The sequence below is a fragment of the Schistocerca americana genome, chromosome 3 (assembly GCF_021461395.2).
Source record: "Schistocerca americana isolate TAMUIC-IGC-003095 chromosome 3, iqSchAmer2.1, whole genome shotgun sequence".
Taxonomy (NCBI): Eukaryota; Metazoa; Arthropoda; class Insecta; order Orthoptera; family Acrididae; genus Schistocerca; species Schistocerca americana.
The window spans coordinates 365,560,322-365,580,569 of record NC_060121.1 but is presented as its reverse complement, the minus strand read 5'-3'; the positions used below and the strand labels follow the sequence as shown (position 1 = coordinate 365,580,569).

The following is a 20,248-nucleotide window of genomic DNA, read 5'->3' as shown; positions in this document are numbered from 1 at the left end:
AATTACGTGTCGCCATTAGGCAACACTATACATTCAGTCATGGCGTTGTCGTGTACTTGCTTAGAAAGCTTGCACACAGCACTGACGAAATTTCTGCAATTTCAGTGAATTATGCTCTTTCTTTTATAAAATTAGGTATCGTGAATTTATTTTGTGGATGACAATGGACGATTAAAGGAGTTGACAGAAGAAATTTGGCTTTCAATACCATTTCCGAGTGAAAAGTGAAGATGCAAGTGGTGATAAAGATAAACATGGGACACCAGCAATAAATTCGTGAAATCACACAGTGAAACTGTTAATCTTGTTGAATCCAACGTGACTTCAACGCTGATTGTTAGATTATGCCAGAATGTACCAGAGAATGTAAATGACAAAATTTACTTTGATAATTATTACGCATCAATACTGCTAATTCACTATTTGAAGGGAAAAGGCATTTTATCTCTAGGAACTGTTTGAAGAAATAGAGTTCACAGTAAGAAACTCCATCCTCCGGAAGGACAAGAAGACAAGTAATGTTATCCACATTTGTAGGAAGTAACCCTGCAAGCAATACAAAGACATATGATAGAAGTAGGAAGGAACATATTTTTGTATCTTGTCCAAAAATTGTGCAAATTTATAACAAGCATATGGGGGGAGTGGATCTTCTAGACAGTCTCATTGGCAGATACAGAATCATAATGCGGAGTAAGAAATGGTACTTTCGAATATTTTACCATCTTGTTGATGTAGCCACAATCAACAGCTGCATTTTGTACCGCAGAGTTAACAGAATCTGCAACCCAGCACCTCAAGCTAAAGAGCTCCAATAAGCAAATTTTAGGATTGAACTGGCTGAAACTTTCCTCAAAATTGGTTTCAGTTCTACAACAGAGAGAGGAAGGCCAAGTTTTATAGAGAAACCACCTAAAGACAGCTTCACACCATCATCAGTTATCTGCTATATTAGCAGGTCCTTTGCCTCTCCATTTTCTGTGATCCATTGCTTCCTTCTTAAGGCTGCTGTATGTTGTACCGTCCATCATGTCATCCAGTATCTGGAATCTCTTCCTTCCTCGCTTCCTTTTCCCTTCTACATAACCCTCTAAAACTGTTTTTATCAGTCCGTCATTCTTTCTTAATATATGCCCAATCCAATTTCTTTTTCTTCTCTTTATTACATCTAGTAACTGTCTTTTCTCTCCCACTCTTCTCAGTACCTCTTCATTTTTTACTCTGTCCATCCAACTTATTCTTTCCATCTTCCGCCATGTCCAGATCTCAAAATCCTCCAGCCTTTCTCTGTCTCTTTTCCTCATAGTCCATGTTTCAGCGCCATATAGAAGAACACTCCATACAAGACATTTTATGAGTCTCTTTCTGAGTTCACTGCAGAAGATTCTCCTTTTCTTATAAAACGCCTCTTTTGCCATTGCTATCCTTGTTTTAATTTCTGTGGTGCACTTCCAGTTGGTGTCTATCCTGCTTCCAGGATACTTAAAATTTTGCACCTGTTCTAGTGTTTCTCCATTCAGCACAATTTTTATTTCCTCCTATTGCCAATACTTTTGTTTTGTTTGTGTTAATTTTCATTCCATATTTTTTCCGTTAGTTGCAATGGTGTCCACCAAATCCTGTAATTCTTTTTCCCCTGTGGCTAGAAGGACCATGTCATCAGCAAATCTCAAGCACCCTACTCTTCTTCCTCCAATTTCTACTCCTTTGTCATCTAATGAGCATTGGTCAATCATATTTTCCAAGTACAGGTTGAAAAGAGTAGATGATAAACAGCATCCTTGTCTTACTCCTTTCCCTAGTCTGATCCAGTTTGTACTTTCTCCTCTCACTTCAACTGAAACTTTTTGATTAAGGTATAATGAGTTTACAAGTCTTCTGGTTTTCCAGTCCACTCTCTTTTCCCTCATAATAGTCGCCAGCTTGTCCCAAACCACATTGTCAAATGCCTTTTCTAAATCGATGAAGCACATATATAGGTCTCTTCCTTTTTCAATAAACCTTTCTCCCAAGATTAGTAGGAGCCCTATTGCATCTCTGGTGCCCGTATTCCGTCTCAAGCCAAACTGCTCCTCGCCGAGATTCCCCTCTATTACTTTTTCAAGTCTTTTATTAATAATTCTTAACATCACTTTGGCTGCATGTGAAATGAGGCTAATTGTCCTGTGCTCGCTGCATTTCTTGGTTCCTTGTTTTTTCAGTAATGGAATCATTACTGTTATCAAAAAGTCCTCAGGCCATTCACCACTGTCATATATTTTATTACATAACCTCAATATCTCTCTTATTCCATTGTGGTTCACACCATCCAACTAAAAATATCACAGATTCGATCAGGTCGGACACTGGCCTGTTTATTTAGATAAAAAACAGAGGTGCAAAAATGAAAATTTCAAAGGTTATAGTTATACCATTATTAAATGCAAAAAAATGTAACGTGGAGCTGTGTCTTAACAGGAAAGGTAACTGTTTCACTAAATATCATGTACTGTGATTTCAATGTTTTCAGATTTATTTCACAGAACTATCCTGCTTTAAATGCCACTAAGATCAATAATATGAAATTTAAAGTCAAAATCAAAACTCATAAAATCTTTGTTCCATAAAATGTATTTGTTACTTAATTTTCCTGTTTGATTTGCTGTTGTAAAAGTTTTGGCAACTGGAGAGAGTGTAATGTCTAAACTCATGATGTTGCCAAATGGAAACAAGTAATAAATAATGACTTTCACATTGTTAAATGAGTTATATATTTTTTCAGTATTTTTCCCCTTCATTGGTGAACATTTTCTACCATATATATTTTTTTGCACTAAAATAAAAATTCATGCAGTGTAGGGTAAACTAATCACAGCAGTTAGAGGGTTGTTGACAGTAACATACTGGAAGAGTCTGATTAGAGTGGTGATTAAAGTGTCGGAGTTCACTTTGTCATTGAAAGATTTTGAACTACTTTAAACTGCCCCAAGTGAAATCTATATACTACAGACAGCGGCTATGGCAGCTCCTAGTACACTCACCCACAAGGAGCCAGAAAATCATAGCTACTTTTTAACTATTTTATTCTTTAATTCATTTATACACACAGGCAACAGTCTCTTATCACATTACTATTAACACCCACTTATCACTCATTTTGCATAAGTAACTGTTTTGAAAAATGTACATTTATGTTCTGTAAACCACCGTGATGTGTATAGCAGAGGGTACATCCCATTGTGCCAGTTATTGGGGTTTCTTCCCATTCCACTCACATACGGAGTGCGGTAAGAATGACTGATCATCTCTGTGCTTGTAATAATTATTCTCATCTTACCCTCATGATCCATATGAAAATGATACATGGGGGATTGTAGTATATTCCGTAAGTCATCATTTAAAACCTGTTCTTGAAACTTTGTTAATAAACTTTTGTAGGATCCCATTAGTCCTATATGGTATGGGTCCTGCACACTTGAACAATGTTCTAGAATGGGTCGCACAAATGAGTCTACCATCTGTTTTACTCACAAAGGAGCCTGTATGATCATTCCATTTCATGTCCCTACAGTCTTTTACACTCAGGTATTTGTATGAGTTGCCGATTCCAACAGTGACTCACTGGTATTATAGTCATAGGATACTACTTTTTTTTCGTTTTGTTAAGTGCACAATTTTACATTTCTGAACTGCACCACTTCGAAATCTTATAGAGATCCAACTAAATATTTATGCAGCTTCTTTGTGATATTACTTCATTATAGATAAGTGTATCACCTGCAAAAAGTTTGAGGTTACTATTCATATTATTATACAACAAGAACAGCAAGGGTTCCAATCTGCTTACCTAGAGCACACCCGATGTTACTTCATCTGACAATAACTCTCCATCCAAGATAACATGTTGCATCCTCCCTACCAAAAAGTCCTCAATCCAGTTAAAGGTTTCACTCTATTCCCCTTATGACCATACTTTTGACAATAAGTGTAGATGTGGTACTAAGTCAAATGCTCTCCAGAAATCAAGCATTCATCTACTTGACTGCCTTGGCTCTGAAAGCTTTCAGTGTGTTATGTGATAAAAGACGAAGCAGGATTTCACATAATTGCTGTCTTAGAAATCTGTTTTTGGAATCCACACTGGTTGGCACAGAGGAGGTCATTTTGTTCAAGATACCTCATTATGTTTGAGCTCAGAATATATTCTAAGATTCTGCAACAAACCAAAGTTAAGGGACGGTAGTTTTGTGGATCATTTCTACAAATGTATGCAACATTGTACTTTTTTCCTATTGTCTGAGGCTGTTAAGCTCTTGTCTACTTTACGCAATCGAGGTTCACCTACTAAATACAGCTTATGGAAAAATGCTTTTTCCTTTCTACAAAGGTCACAAACGAGCATATTTTGCAGAATCGAAGGCATCTTCATCAACCGCACACAGATACGTGAGAGAGAGCACTTTCAAACCACCTGCCAGTGTGCTGTTGAGACAGCTCACTCGTCCACTGCTCACCATTCTCCAAGGGGTGTTGCCAAGCACAGATGCTGAGTTGACAGTACTTCACTACTAGTGACCATTGCATCATTTCAAGCAGCCACAATTCAGGGCTTCACCTCCAGATTTAGTACATCTACAGACTTAACATCAATACAGAAGACTGTCGTGAGGACAATACGTCAAACATGACGCTACAAAGCATTACTGCTATTCACTGACTTATGTTATTGTATTTGCATTAAAGATTATTTGTTACGATCGCCAACTCAACTCTCTCTGTATATAACTCAGCATAACAGAAGAACCTACAGCTATATAAAGTTGTGTGTATCTCTACTATTAAGTGTACAAAGTGTAAATGAATTTATTAATGTGTTAAGTTTTTGTACACATCAGACTGACTGTATTTACCATCTCTACTACAGACGCATCAGTCTGTACATTCTCTCCTTGTCCTGTAAGTTATTTCTTTGAAGAGTTGCTTCCACTCTGTTAATGCACCATAAACATACTTTTGCTTTCGTAATCTACGAGGGCAGTTCAATAAGTAATGCAACACATTTTTTTTCTCGGACAATTTTGGTTGAAAAAACCAGAAATTTCTTGTGGAATATTTTCAAACATTCCCGCTTCGTCTCGTATAGTTTCATTGACTTCCGACAGGTAGCAGCGCTGTACGGAGCTGTTAAAATGGCGTCTGTAACGGATGTGCATTGCAAACAACGGGCAGTGATCGAGTTTCTTTTGGCGGAAAACCAGGGCATCTCAGATATTCACAGGCGCTTGCAGAATGTCTACGGTGATCTGGCAGTGGACAAAAGCACGGTGAGTCGTTGGGCAAAGCGTGTGTCATCATCGCCGCAAGGTCAAGCAAGACTGTCTGATCTCCCGCGTGCGGGCCGGCCGTGCACAGCTGTGACTCCTGCGATGGCGGAGCGTGCGAACACACTCGTTCGAGATGATCGACGGATCACCATCAAACAACTCAGTGCTCAACTTGACATCTCTGTTGGTAGTGCTGCCACAATTGTTCACCAGTTGGGATATTCAAAGGTTTGTTCCCGCTGGGTCCCTCGTTGTCTAACCGAACACCATAAAGAGCAAAGGAGAACCATCTGTGCGGAATTGCTTGCTCGTCATGTGGCTGAGGGTGACAATTTCTTGTCAAAGATTGTTATAGGCGATGAAACATGGGTTCATCACTTCGAACCTGAAACAAAACGGCAATCAATGGAGTGGCGCCACACCCACTCCCCTACAAAGAAAAAGTTTAAAGCCATACCCTCAGCCGGTAAAGTCATGGTTACAGTCTTCTGGGACGCTGAAGGGGTTATTCTGTTCGAAGTCCTTCCCCATGGTCAAACGATCAACTCTGAAGTGTATTGTGCTACTCTTCAGAAATTGAAGAAACGACTTCAGCATGTTCGTAGGCACAAAAATCTGAACGAACTTTTCCTTCTTCATGACAACGCAAGACCTCACACAAGTCATCGCACCCGAGAGGAGCTCACAAAACTTCAGTGGACTGTTCTTCCTCATGCACCCTACAGCCCCGATCTCGCACCGTCGGATTCCCACATGTTTGGCCCAATGAAGGACGCAATCCGTGGGAGGCACTACGCGGATGATGAAGAAGTTATTGATGCAGTACGACGTTGGCTCCGACATCGACCAGTGGAATGGTACCGTGCAGGCATACAGGCCCTCCTTTCAAGGTGGCGTAAGGCCGTAGCATTGAATCGATATTACGTTGAAAAATAGTGTTGTGTAGCTAAAAGATTGGGGAATAACCTGGTGTATTTCAATGCTGAATAAAACAACCCCTGTTTCAGAAAAAAATGTGTTGCATTACTTATTGAACTGCCCTCGTAAATATGCCAGTCCGTTGAATTATCAGTTTCAGAAAATACTCTGAACACACTCTCTGCATCATTTTTGACTCTACTGTTAGTCATTAAATTCTGCATAGAATATAAGAACACACAACTTTCATATTTTATGATGCAAGCAAGTAATAAAACATAAGGTGTTCTTTTTCTGAGGAATGAACTTGAGATTCACAGTATTCAAGACGAAGCGTATGCCTGTGTGTGTGTTTCTTTGCTGTGCTTCAATATCTCTTGAGTGCAGTTATTTCCTTTCTCCACTAGATAATTTTAGTTAATTTCACACTTTAACAAGATTTAATAGTACGCAAGCTTGTAAAACTGTAGCAGAGATGATAATATTTAATAAATGTGAAATTAACAGTAACTGATTTTGGCTATGTAATTAAGGTGACATAATTTTATTGTTGTGTACACAATACTGAAAGAACTAATTTGCTGATAATATTACAGTATGGATTGAACACAAACTATTAACTACCTTCATGTGAGTAGATTTCCAAACTTCAATGTCTACAAACTGCAATATGTTAATGCACTCAAAAGAATCAGCACAAGCACTCAAACCAGCTTTACAACTGCAAGATAAAACAAAACCAGGAAATATATAGTGTTCATTTTGTACTCTTAAAGCTAAAAGTAACTTTTGATTGCCTGAACAACAAAGATATCGACTGGTTCGGCCAACCACTTAAGAATTGTCCTTTTAAACATACCTAAGTCACTAAGTTACAGTTTGAGCAAATCTGAATTGTCTTTGTGCTCAAAGCCTACACGTAAGTTCACCCTATCAGAGGATTTCCAACATCATAAAAGGTCGGTGACTAGGGAGCGTCGTCAAAAGCTGCCACTGTTATCCTAATCCTCTTGGTAAGGAGTGCCTATAATTCGCATATGTGACAGTATATATATATATATATAACACAGTTGGGAACATCTGTAACTGAAAATGAAGTTACACATGTTTCGCAAGAGGAAATGAATATATGATTTCCTCCCTACAAGCATCGTAAGTCCTGCCTGTTTAATTGGAGCAAAGTGAAGACTGGCTCATACCTGTATGTTGTAAACCCTCCTTTTTTCGTGTATTTTATGTTTCTAACAGTAATATTTTATAGAAATTACATATAGGATACCCTAATGACAGTGTACATTCACAATTATTCGTACATGGTAAACAAACATTTACAACAGAGAGAGAGAGAGAGAGAGAGAGAGAGAGAGAGAGAGAGAGAGAGAAGAGAAGAGAGAGAGAGAGAGAGATCGATGGAACTAAGTATGTGGAATTTAAGACTTCAAGAACAGATTCAGGAAACTATTTCTGACAGGAATGAAAAGTAACAAACAGCTTTAATTGTTCATTACCACATTTTCAACTGTCAGGGACAATTTATTATATACACTAAAGTTTATGAAATTTGAAGAACATTTTAAACACTCATTACCATCTTCTCAAGCATATTTTATCAATGTATTTACATGATCCATTTACAAAAGCATTATTAACCATTACAACAACACTACAGGAAAAACTGTCATTTCATGCCTTAGGGCATACACGCACACTCATTACAGAATTTTTCCAGGAAATCTGCCCTCTTCGAGTTGTGTGTCCCATTTTTCAATCCACGCATTAGGACAAATGGATTTGAATACCCTCCTGAAATAATCACACGGCTCATAGTTCTCACCCTTCAGAGCTCTGCAACGATGAAAGTCGAGATAGCTCTGGTAACAGTACCTGAAACACACCTTAGTAGTAATACACAATGTTGTTCAAAAACTATTATAATTACGTAAGGCAAGGCATGTTACAATAATCAGAGTTTGATTTCAACCGGTTTTGTTTCAATTCCTACAGTTACAAATAAATTTTACTCTACAAAAACATTAACAAGGTTTTTCTATCTAATACTGTTATTTTAGCAGCTTGAAGAAGCCAAAAATTGATTAATTATTATTCCCCTACAAAGTCACTCAGTCCCTAGTATTTCCCACACACTATTATGCACCACAGGCAAGATATATTCATATAAACATAACAAGACTATTTCCTGTTTCCTCACAATAAATAAATTCAATTCAACAACCACCAAAACTTTTACTCACTTTGTTTGATTTTGATTTGGGAATCTTGGATCAAATGGAGCTGTTCGTAGCTCATGCTTTTCTTCTTTACCCTTTGCCGCAGCTTCGGTAACAGGCATTATGGCGACAGGCATTCTATATGAAATCTGCAATCAAATACAATTACTCACTTTATACATAAACGAAATCCAAAGACACCTGCTTTAATTTAAAAAGCAACATTCAATATATTTTATGTTAATTTCAAGATCCAATGAGTAACCACACAAGGAAAAGTGGAAATTTGTCAGATTTCATAAATATTTCTTACAACAGTTGAATTTCAAGACACTGGTGACCAAAATATATATGATCTTTACACACATCATTGGAAGAACGGCAATATCAGTGCAATTTTTTTTTTAAGTTACAAATTAAAACAGTCTTGATCACATAATTGTAATAAATGTTTTTACATGATCGGGATTGTTTTAATTTGTAACTTGACAAAATATATAATAAATGTAAACATTGTTTGACCACACATGCCATTACATCTCCACAGCTAACCAACAGTCCCACAGGAGTTATACAGTTTGTAAGCTTTCCAACCATCATCCTTGAAGGTTAGAACTGCTGGAGTTGGGTTGGACGATATAGGTCTCTGAAGGGCGCACCACATGAATGGGAAGTCTTTGAAGCAGCTGAGAATTATGTGCCAAAGTTACAGATTGGCCAGAATGTTCCTGAATGTTCTAGAACACTGTATGGTGGGGATACCTTCCAGCTTAGAAGGGTATGTGCAGTAGTGACAATTATTTTGACACACATTTTCACTGCTAGGTGTGTGTCATGTGCTTCCTACCTCACTAGCCTGTCTAGGCTCACAGTGCAGCAGCACACATCCATATAAACATGTGCATCAGGATTCAGCACAATAACAGTAAGTACAACACTGACAATATTGTGGTCCGAACAAAAGTATTTTGACACTGTGGTTTATTGTTGGAAATAAAATGCCTATGCCAGTATAACGTCAAATACCTTTGGTTTACATTAGCTTTTGTTTTGTTTTCACGCAGTTAACTACACGCAGAATGGCAGAGTATACAGCAGACCTCAAAAACACTGTAATCAATGCCCTATAGCGGACAAGTATCAGGCAGATGTCACTCGGGATTTTGGTTTGTCCTGAAAAATTTTGACTGTTGGGAATAAGAAGAAACAATTCACAGGAACCAAAGTTAATAAAGAACACATACGCCCAGCAAAGTCACACTCCAATTGAAGAATCTCATAAGGATAATGTCAAAGGGCGACCCAAAGAAGACTGTTGTTGACATAAACAGAGAACTGCATAAATTCCACAACATAGAAATATGGAATGGTACTGTAAAACAGATTCTTAGAGTCTAGTCTCATGGCCAACACCCAAGCAAAAATCCATTAATATCTGCAAAGAACAGGAAAGCCTGACTTGAGTTTGCGACATCACACGACTGGACACAAACAGTGGTTGCGTGTGCTGTGGAGCGATGAAATTAAGTTTAACTGGCTTTTTTTCCAATGGGATTCGATATGTTCAAAGGCCATTCAATGCAAGAAATGACGTCCAGTACCAAATACCCTTTGTTAAGCAAAGTGGCAGGAATGTATTGGTGTGGTGACCCATTGAGGTGGCAGCCCTCTGGTGTTTACTGAAGACATTACAGGTTGTTTCAAATCTTGAGAATGCACGTTGCCCTACACCAACGATAAAATGGGACAAAACTGGGAATTTCAGCATGAAATTGATCCTAAGCTCACCTCTATTCATGTCAGACTTTTTGTGAAGGATGCAAGTAAGGATACTGAAATGGCCTAGCCAAAGCCCACATCTCAGTCCAATTGAACATCTGTGGGAGAAACTTTATCAAAGGCTAAGGGAACAAAAATTCTCCAGCCTTTGTCAATTATTGCGATCTTTGGTTAAAGAATGGCAGAAAATCCTTCTGCACCATTTATTGGGCTACACTCATTGACTCCACGCCACCACACTGGGCGGCTCTAAGCTGAAAGCTTATTGAACCAAGTACTGATAGCTATCTACACTGACTCAAGTTCCAAAAGTCTTTTAAACTGCAACATGACCTTCGTCAAACTACAGTAATTTTGTAAAACCTGTCTGTGATATTTGCCAGTTATGGAGCACAATGTTCCGTGATATTAGCACAATTAGCTCTGTTAATCAAATGGCACAACAGTTAAAGATTTTCTGTTGAATAATTTGGTTTTCTTATGAAAATGTGCTTGTCAAAATATTTAGTGTTGCTGTCGTATGAACAATGCTGAGATGCATGCACGGTATACTCTTGAAAATCTATTACAGCAGATCAATGAGAAGTGAAGTAAATTTACATGAAAGGGAATTCCTTAAGGTAGCAAACAATGTATTTAGTGGAATTTTAGTGTTCTAAGCAATAAATATATAACAGAATACCAAAACATAAAAGAGAAGATCTTGCCAATGACAAATTGAGTGAAGGAAACAGCGGCAAAGAAATTAAACAGATGAGGAGTGAGAAGCATGTTTAGCTTTACAACAGAAGAGAATGAATGGACAGAAGATATGTAACAGATTAACAATGAGATGAAATTAGATAAAAGGAAAGAGTGAGACACTCCAAAAGCAGACAGAGAGAACCTGCTCAAGAAACAAATTATGAAATGAGCTAAATAGAGTAACAATGAGTGAAAGACATTTACATGTTCCTGGGTATGAAACATTAACATTTTTACAATTTTCTGAATGTTCATTTTCACAATACAGAATACTCTAACAACAAATGAAACCAACAACTAAAGTTTGCAACCTTGAGAAATGCTACAGACACGTGGATTAGGGAAGGAAAAAAAGCATCTGTTACTGAAAACCATTTCCCCATAAGCAAAAAGAAGTCTTCCATACTTATACACAATTAGTAGGATGAAAATCACAATTCCAAAAGTGTATTACAGTACAGGATGAAAAATGCTTTAAAAATTACTGGAGAACTTTGTCAACGGCCAGTACTGCTATGTCAAGTAAAGAAGTTAAAGAAAGATAAAGTAATATAGCTTAAGTTTGCTAAAAAAATTATTAAAATCATAAAATTTTCAATAGTCCCATTCAATCACAAAACATAAAAATGATCACTTCTTCACAGAAGGAACTAACCAGCAGTGAAAAGAAAAATTACAATAAAATAACCATCAGCACTATGTGTGTGTAACAGCTCCTTATTGTGAAATCTTGTGTCTGTGGAAACAAATCATTACAAACCCACTGTTCCTCAGGACATCCTAATACTTTTGTGTTACACTTCAACTGATAAAAACCGCAACAGCTGCTTTACAATGATTAATAAATTATGAGTAAATTCTTGACATAGTTACACCTTCAGGTAATAAATTGTTTATGTTTCATACACAATGACCTTACAACTCTTTAATGGTAGATAACAGAAAAGCCCTCTCATTCAGCATGAGATTGGCATCATAGGGTACAATTGTCATAAATATCATATTCCTCGATGGTACTATCTGACATTATATGTAATTGTTTATGAGACACACTTTAGATCAGCCAATGTGCAAGCAAACATTGCATTTCTTTATTGAGAATATATTCTGCTATAACTAAGTTGTCATCTGCCATTTAAGTTGCAATAATGCCTGCAGGTAGCCACAGTAGTGCTCCGCAGACGCAGACGCGCACGCACGCACGCACGCACGCACGCGCGCAGCACACACACACACACACACACACACACACACACACACACACACAAATCAATCAATTTAAAGTATATCTCCTGCAAAAATTTCACAAAAATACTTAAGTTCATTTATGGTACAAGTACTTTAGCCAATATAATTCTTCTGAGATACAGCCATCAAACATGCTCCACTGACTTTGTAGCAACTTTGAGACTTATCACCTTTGGCAGTATTTTCTTGAAAGAAACAGAACTTTGCAATCTTTTACAACTTTTTGTGGTCTTAAGAACAATAACAAAATATTTCTTCAGCAATTTTCAAATGGATAATTCAAAGGGAAGGCGACCAAAAAAAATTAGACACCTGAAAAAATGTTAAGTTTAGCTTTTTATTTCTTCAGAACTGTGGCATAAAACCGAAACCTCACCTGCATTAACTTAACAATACAAGGTCTTCGAATGTAAAATTCGATTCTCTTACTGCTTTCCAGCAGTTTACCAGTTCAGGGAAAAGTTCAAGATTTTTGCAAAAACATCACATTTTGGTATTTTAAGCCACTTTTACAATAAAGTTTTTCCTGCAAACACTTTTAAACCATTTTCATTAGAAAGACCATGTTCTGAAACCACCTAGAAACGGGAGTTGGTTTTTCAATGTGAGCATATAAGACACTAAAAGACAATGACAAGGTGGAGATGCATTTAAAATATGCCCATTTTCCACTGACACTCAAATCTGACGTCTTTAACAACGTTTTACAATTGTTAAGTATTCTCTGGGGAAGGTAATATTTAAAGTCCTGATGACCAGAAAGTGAGATTGAGTCAAGTGAACTCTAAATACTTTAGAAGAGGGGTGTCTTTGGTCACTACTCATCAAGACAAATTTCAGACTGTTTTCCTCCTATAACAACTACAGGATCAAACTGGTTCTAAACTTAGAAATTTAACTGTGAAGTAACAGGGCAATGGGCATCACGGTAGTAAAATAGTTGTGCAACACACATCGTATAAACTGTCTTCAACTATTCATTTTATTGGCAATCGAGGACTGCCACATGCTGGGTGCTATAACAGCACGTTATTGCAGTTATTCCAGCTCCATCAGTGACATCACCTGGCTGGCAGTACAGTTTCCCCTCAATTTTTTTCGGCATACTAATGAAACCTGAAAAACTTCAAGTAGCTTGAAGTAAAAACATAAGCTTACGATCCTGAGAGATCTCTCTTCTAGTTTTGGCTGGTGACACTTATAGGAAAGAAATGTAACATCCTGCTTGGGATGCTATGTAAAGAAACCCTTATCAGGTTAGAGAAACTAGTAAACAAATCCACTGGTGGATGCTGTTGCACAGCTATTTGGCATGACCCCTATGATTATGGGAATGTCAGTTTTCTCAATTTAAAAGAAACCCAGCAATGGTAAGGCTGTCATGGACCAGAGCAACAATTTACACAATTTTCCACCAGTACATTAATATTCTTCATAAGCTGCAAACTATGCGAACACAAAATTTGCTATACTTTAGACTTACATTAAATTAACGTGTTAATAGCATTGCATAATAAAAAGACTCAAATTTTGCCATAACATGAATCCTTTCCAAATAATGTGAGGCAGATTGCTATGAACTTCGCCAAAATTAATGGTTCTTTCCTTTTGACTATGGTGTAGAACTTTAAGGCAGTTTATGCGCTATGTATTGCAGCAGTTATGCAACAATTTTACAACCATGATGTCCAGTGCCTCTGTAATGCATAGTTGATTAACAAGTTTAGAACAAGTCTGATTCTGTATTATAGCAGGGAAACAGGCTAAAATTTGTCATGATGAGTAATGTCGAAAGACACCCCTTTCCTGAAGTTTGAGTCCTCCTGACACAGGATTTTCAATATTACCTTCTCCAGGGAATACTAAACAACTGTGAATCATCATTAATGATGTCAGACTTGAGTACCAATGGAATATGGGCATATTTTCAATGCACCTCCACCTCCTTGTTTTTCATGGCCTTATATGCTCGGATTACAGAACCAAATCCAGTTTCTTATGTGGTTTACAAAACGGTCTTTCTAAAGATAATGGTTTAAAAGATTTTGCAGAAATGTTTCTGTAAAAATAGGCAAAAATTCTCATTTTAGTGTTTTCAAAAATCATAAATTTTCCCTGAATTTGTAAACTACTGGAAAGCTGTAGGAGAATGAAATTTTCTATTCTCAGACCTTGTGTTGGCAAGTTATTAAATGTGAAGTTTTAGGTTTATATCACAATTAGTTCTGGAGATAAAGAAAGCTTAACTTCACATTTTTTAAAGCATCTATTCTTCGACCAACTCTGCTTATATTATTACTCATAAGAAAATTGCTCAAGAAACCTATCATTTTTCGGAGAACACAAAAAGTTGTACAAGATGGTCTAGCTTTGTTTCAAGAAAAACTGGCACATACCGCTGAAAGCTGCACTATGAAGTCAAAACCAATGACTATTTCCACAACTATTGAATTGGTGATCAGGAAACTTTACCAATGTTTATTTGGAATCTGTGTAAATGTTCACACAATCTTATCAGGGTGTATACATGGAAGAGGAAAAAAAGTTCCTAGATTCTTCACGGATTTCTCTGTTACAAATACACTTTCTCCCACATGAAAATACACTTTTTCCATGCTAAGTGACAGTATACTTTTCGTCGTAAATGTAAAACTTATCAATCTTTTCAATGGTTGTGGTTTTATACACCAGCATAGAATTGCCCGGCACTTTACAAAACGAAACTCATGTAAAAAAACACGTTTTTGGGAAGATGTCTTACGTGCAGCAACATGTACACTGCATATTTTCGTATTACGAAAGTATAAATTCGAATTCCACCAAACACCCATTTTACTTTCTGAAACATTGAAATCGAGATTGCGTTGCACTTGTGTAAACCAGTCGTAGTTCATGTAAGGTGATCTTGCCAGCCGAAGACAGCGGACATTTTTGAATGAGAGTCAAACGCTCTGCGACTTAAGAAATTCATCGTACATTCTCGAACAGAGTTCATCTTGCGTAAAAGGAAATTTACTTTGAAAGTAACACTTTTCAAACAACCATTCGGAATATTTTCCTGCAGCCTGTTGCAAAACAGGTTCGTTTCAGCAGCTCCCAGAGAACACCAGATAATAGGCGTCACCATACTTGCGCAGCTACGATGACGTAAGAAGCCCGTATGTTTGTATGAGTAAAACATTAAAAGATCTTACATTATGTCATAAAAGAAACAAGACATCAGAGGATACTCAAAGAGCATGGGAATTTTGTGAACCATACTAAAATGCATAATTCGGCTTAAAGTGCACCTTCGCGTGTCCAGATTCGGACATAAATTTTCTTGAGTACCAGTACTGTATTATCTCATGTTTGGTTCTTTATTATGGCATAATGCCATATGTGCTAGAAGATGGAAACATGCATTTGAAATGCAGCAAACAGTTGAAACTAGCCAATAATGTGGAATTAAACACTTCACTTCAAATAAATTAACTGCCTCAACAGAAAAAGTTAATAAAAACCAAATTTCTTTAACAAACCAACAAAAATAACTTCATTGTTCTGCAAGGTGATTAATGCTCGACTGTCAGAAAGGTGGAAGTAAAATAAAATCTGACATTAACATATTTTAGCCTTCTGTAATTATGTGGATGTATTTTAATTCACTTGATAGCTCCCAGCCACAGAAATCCGTTTTGTTTTCATTTGACGTGAGAGCAATAAATGAAGAGGCAACAGCAAAATCACTTAACGTAAACACGGGTCACGTGAAGACTACCACCTCCCCACTACAACTTAAGACTGGCTAAATGGCTCTGAGCACTATGGGTCTTAACTGCTGAGGTCATCTGCCCCCTAGAACTTAGAACTACTTAAACCTAACTAACCTAAGGACATCACATACATCCATGCCCGAGGCAGGATTCGAACCTGCGAACACAGCAGTCACGCAGTTCCAGACTGTATCGCCAAGAACCACTCGGCCACACCAGCCAGCCAACTTAAGACTCCTCAGTGCATCAGGTCCAGGTCTACAATATATCCGAACTGGAGCAATATTAGATAGTGGCTCTCCCCCCTGCCTCTAGTATTTGAAGCAAGACGCAAAAAATTTAAAAAACCGACTTTACAAAAATATTTTCATTTTGTAGTGCACGTCTTTCTGAAGAGTCTCATACATAAGACATATATGTTCGAGGGAACATAAGACATGTTATTTGGCCGTAAGTGTGCCAAAGTGCAGTGCAACACCTCTTCACACAGCACTCTTCCATCATACGCCTGTATTTCGCTCTGTGGAATTCAAATGTGCAATATTTTGTAATGGGTGCTATCAAACTATATTCAGGAAAGTGGAAATTAAAATGTCCAGTAGTGCCTCTCCTGCTCCCAGTCGGCCAGTTTAACAACTTGCAATGAATACTGGATAGGATTATTTGTAACCGGCAGAACAAGAACTGGTCAGAAAATTTGCAGTCTTTACTGCCTAACAGCTAAAAACTTGCTGTTTTGTGTGACATAAAATTAAATATGGGATACATAAAACCAGTAAAGACAAGAGACAAGCAAGACAGTACACATCTCTTCAATCCTTAAGTCATTGCATTTTTTTGTCTCTAATCTTGCCAGAGCTGTATATGGCATACTTTCCTTTCTGAGAAAGAATCTATTACCTCAAAGTTTGTCAACGTTTTGCTACATGAAAAAACGAAATGTCGTGATCTAATACTAGAAAAGCTGATAATACAAATAGTACCCAAGGCTGGCGTCGTTTCTCTATCTGATTACATGTATTTTGTCATCATCTGCTAGATAAAAACAAAATAGGCCTGCCTAATATTGCAGCAATTGTTACACACATCAAATAAACGAGACTGTTTTGGCACAAATGGTAATTTTTATAACACGACAGAATATAATTCACGAAGTACCAATATCAAATGCCTATTAGGCCAACTACAAGCAAAAAGTTTTATGTTAGGAAATAGCTTCACATTTTATTTATACTCTCCAGCTTCTGAAGCATGAGTTCGATAAAAGCAGTAGTACGAAATTTTTATATAAATTTGGAATTGTCATATTCTTCCATAATTTGTGAGAGTCCCTGTTTATTCTCCTTCCTCATTCTAACAAACTATATAGTCTTCAGTAATTCTGTAAAAATTCGTGCCAGTGTCAAAACATATTCTCTGGTTAACTTCACTAACCCTGCCACAATCACCAGTTTAGTTGTCATGAGTTTATTCTACGGTTAGGTGTTATTACGTGTTCGTACAACGCATTTTCCGCACTACTCCCAGAATAGAATTTTAGCAGCTGCTAGCCGGGAACTGTATAACTGGCCCTTACTAGTGTAGCGGTCTGGTCAAAAATTTTCTGTCAAAATTTCATTTTCTTGGATACACACAGAAGATAATAGATAATCTTTGTTACCTGTAATTCATGTTAGTCGTTTATTAAATATATGGATGTCGCTAGTAATTATAACAACGCTGATCATTTGCAAACCCAGTCAACCACATTAATAGCGATTGTCGTTCACCCGTTTGGCTTTATTCGGTACAGCTCGTATAGCACCATCCCCTTTTGTCTGCAGGAAAGTTTATGCCTTGATGCGATGGGGATTCCCTGGCAGACATCATGTACACTATTCATGCATTCAAAAATCAACTTACAATTTATTAGGAAATCAACTTAGAATCTGTTCAAAAATCAACAGGGATGCTTTTCAAAATCAAATGAATAACTGATAGATCAACATGCGCTGGAGCTAGGTGCTTTGTGAAACAAGGTCTTTTTCCACAATACTATGAATTTGGTTGCCTCTGTTGCTAGTGACCAGAGGGATATCCCTTAAACATTAAAAAGCAAACTATTAAGTGCATTACACTGCCACGTCTTTTTCTGCTCCATTCCAACTTTCTTTGCTCACACTGCTCTGCCTGCAAAGAGAATCACATATTCGTTCAATATACTTCGGAAAATATTGTCATTTGCTTTTCTAAGCTAGTCCCACATTTAGTAAGTCTCCTTCTGGGAGCCACATACTAAGAATTCCATTTACTGAACCCACCCACAGAAGGAGATGGGTGGTTCAAGGATTTTAATCTTTTTGACATGCAAACATATACTCCTCACTGAGAAAAAAAAATTGAAAATGGGAACTTTTGATTTTGTACCACTGCATACTTCACGCGATACATTCTATTCAAAATGATTTTTACAATCAAGAACAACTGCCAACATGAGTAACTTAGAAGTAGATAACCTCGATGCAGTGAAGCAGCTTAAAACACTTAAGAAATACAAGTAATACACTGAATTAAGGATCCATATCACTAATGTCAACTTGGAGGAGGATTTTGAAACACCTGCTGTGTTCGAACCTTATGAACTACCTCGAAGAAAACAATTTATTGACAAATAGGCAATATAGGTTCATAAAATATTGTTCTTGCAAAACACAACTAGCTCTTTAATGAGTGTATTGACACAGTTGTGGTGACTGGATTCGTGATTTCTTGTCAGAAAGATCACAATTCGTAATAACTGACGAAAACTCATCGAGTAAAACAAAAGTAATATCTGGCATTCTACAAGGAAGTGTTATAGGCCATCTTATTTCTGATCTATATAAACAATTTAGAAGATTGCTTGCAGATGATTGTCAATTACAGTCATGTGAAGTTATACAATGATAAAAATCACATGCAAAATTATTTAGACAAGATATCTGTATGATGCAAAAAGTGGCAATTGACTAAATCATGAGAGGTATGAAGTCTTCCACAAAGCACTAAAAAGAATCTGCTAAATTTCAGTTACGTGATAGATCACACAAATGTAAAGACAAATTTAAAGACTTAACTGCGTACTTGGGATTACAATTACAAATAACTTAAATTGGAATGATCACATAAATAATGTTGTGAAAAAGAAAACTAAAGACTGCCATTTATTGGTGAAACACTTAGAAAATGTAACAGGTCTACTGAAGAGACTGCTTGGACCTACATTTGCCTGCCCTCATCTGGAGTATGGTTGTGCGGTGTTGGATCCACATTAGATACGATTGACGGAGGACATTGAAGGAGGTCAGCTTGTTATTATTGCAAAATAAGGGATAGGATGCCATGGATACGATACATGAATTAGGGTGGCAACCATTAAAACAAAAGCATTTTTGCTGCAGCAGAAACTTCTCATGAAATTTCAATCACCAATTCTCTTAGAGCATGAAAATAATTTTGTTGGCACTCACTATATAGGGAGAAATGATAATCATAACAAAATAAATAATCATAGCTCGCAAGAAAGGTTTAAGTGTTCATTTTTCCCATGCGCCTGTTCAATAGTGGAACGGTAGAGAAGTATCTTGAAGGTTGTTCCAGAAAGAGCCCTCTGCCAGGCACATAACAGAATTGCAGACTAAAAACATAGATGTAGATGCTCCAAGTAATTTAAGCTTTACAAAAGAAAGGCTTACACCTATTGAACTACTGCCACTGCCTTTTAGTGATTAATAACATGTATGACACTGCAAGAACGTAACATGAAAACTTCACACACAAATTCAGTTGTCAGCACAAAGATTCTGAAGAGAGTCCTATATATATATTGGTTGAAGCGACCACAGTGAGAAGCCAGATAGTTGGGTAGAACTACACACAACCCTAGCACACAAATAACAAGATAATTGAATTTAACTGATCAACTGGAAATAAATAATAGCAGCTGACCAAAACAGCAATTATTCCTTCCACCTTACAAAGGAATTCCACACTAAATCTGCATCTTATCTCACTATATTAGACCTGATAATGCATAAAGTAGAGATGAAACTAAATAAACTTTCAGTCTAAGACTGTAAAGACCACCAGTTAATTATATTTTACAATATGACATATCTCTTCAAACTTATATACACTTCATCCATTAATTCTTTTACACAAAAAGCGTATCTGTATGGGTCAAATGAAAGTGACCATTCTTCATTAGTCCTTTAACTTGCCCAAAAAGTCAGATCCATAACTTAACAACCCTGTT

The 20,248-nt window shown here is 37.1% G+C and overlaps 1 protein-coding gene across 1 annotated transcript in view; it reads right to left on the bottom strand.

Moving 5' to 3' along the window:
• Nucleotides 1-7,695: 7,695 nt before the first annotated feature.
• Nucleotides 7,696-20,248, bottom strand: part of LOC124605088 (cytochrome c oxidase subunit 6B1) — a 13,076-nt gene continuing 523 nt past the window's right edge. Inside the window, exons 2-3 of the mRNA XM_047136538.1 lie at nt 8,474-8,598; nt 7,696-8,105 (exon numbers count right to left, since the gene is read on the bottom strand). Of these exons, the coding sequence (XP_046992494.1) occupies nt 7,934-8,105; nt 8,474-8,598 (297 nt within the window). The 3' untranslated portion in view covers nt 7,696-7,933. The remainder of the gene's footprint in view (nt 8,106-8,473; nt 8,599-20,248) is intronic.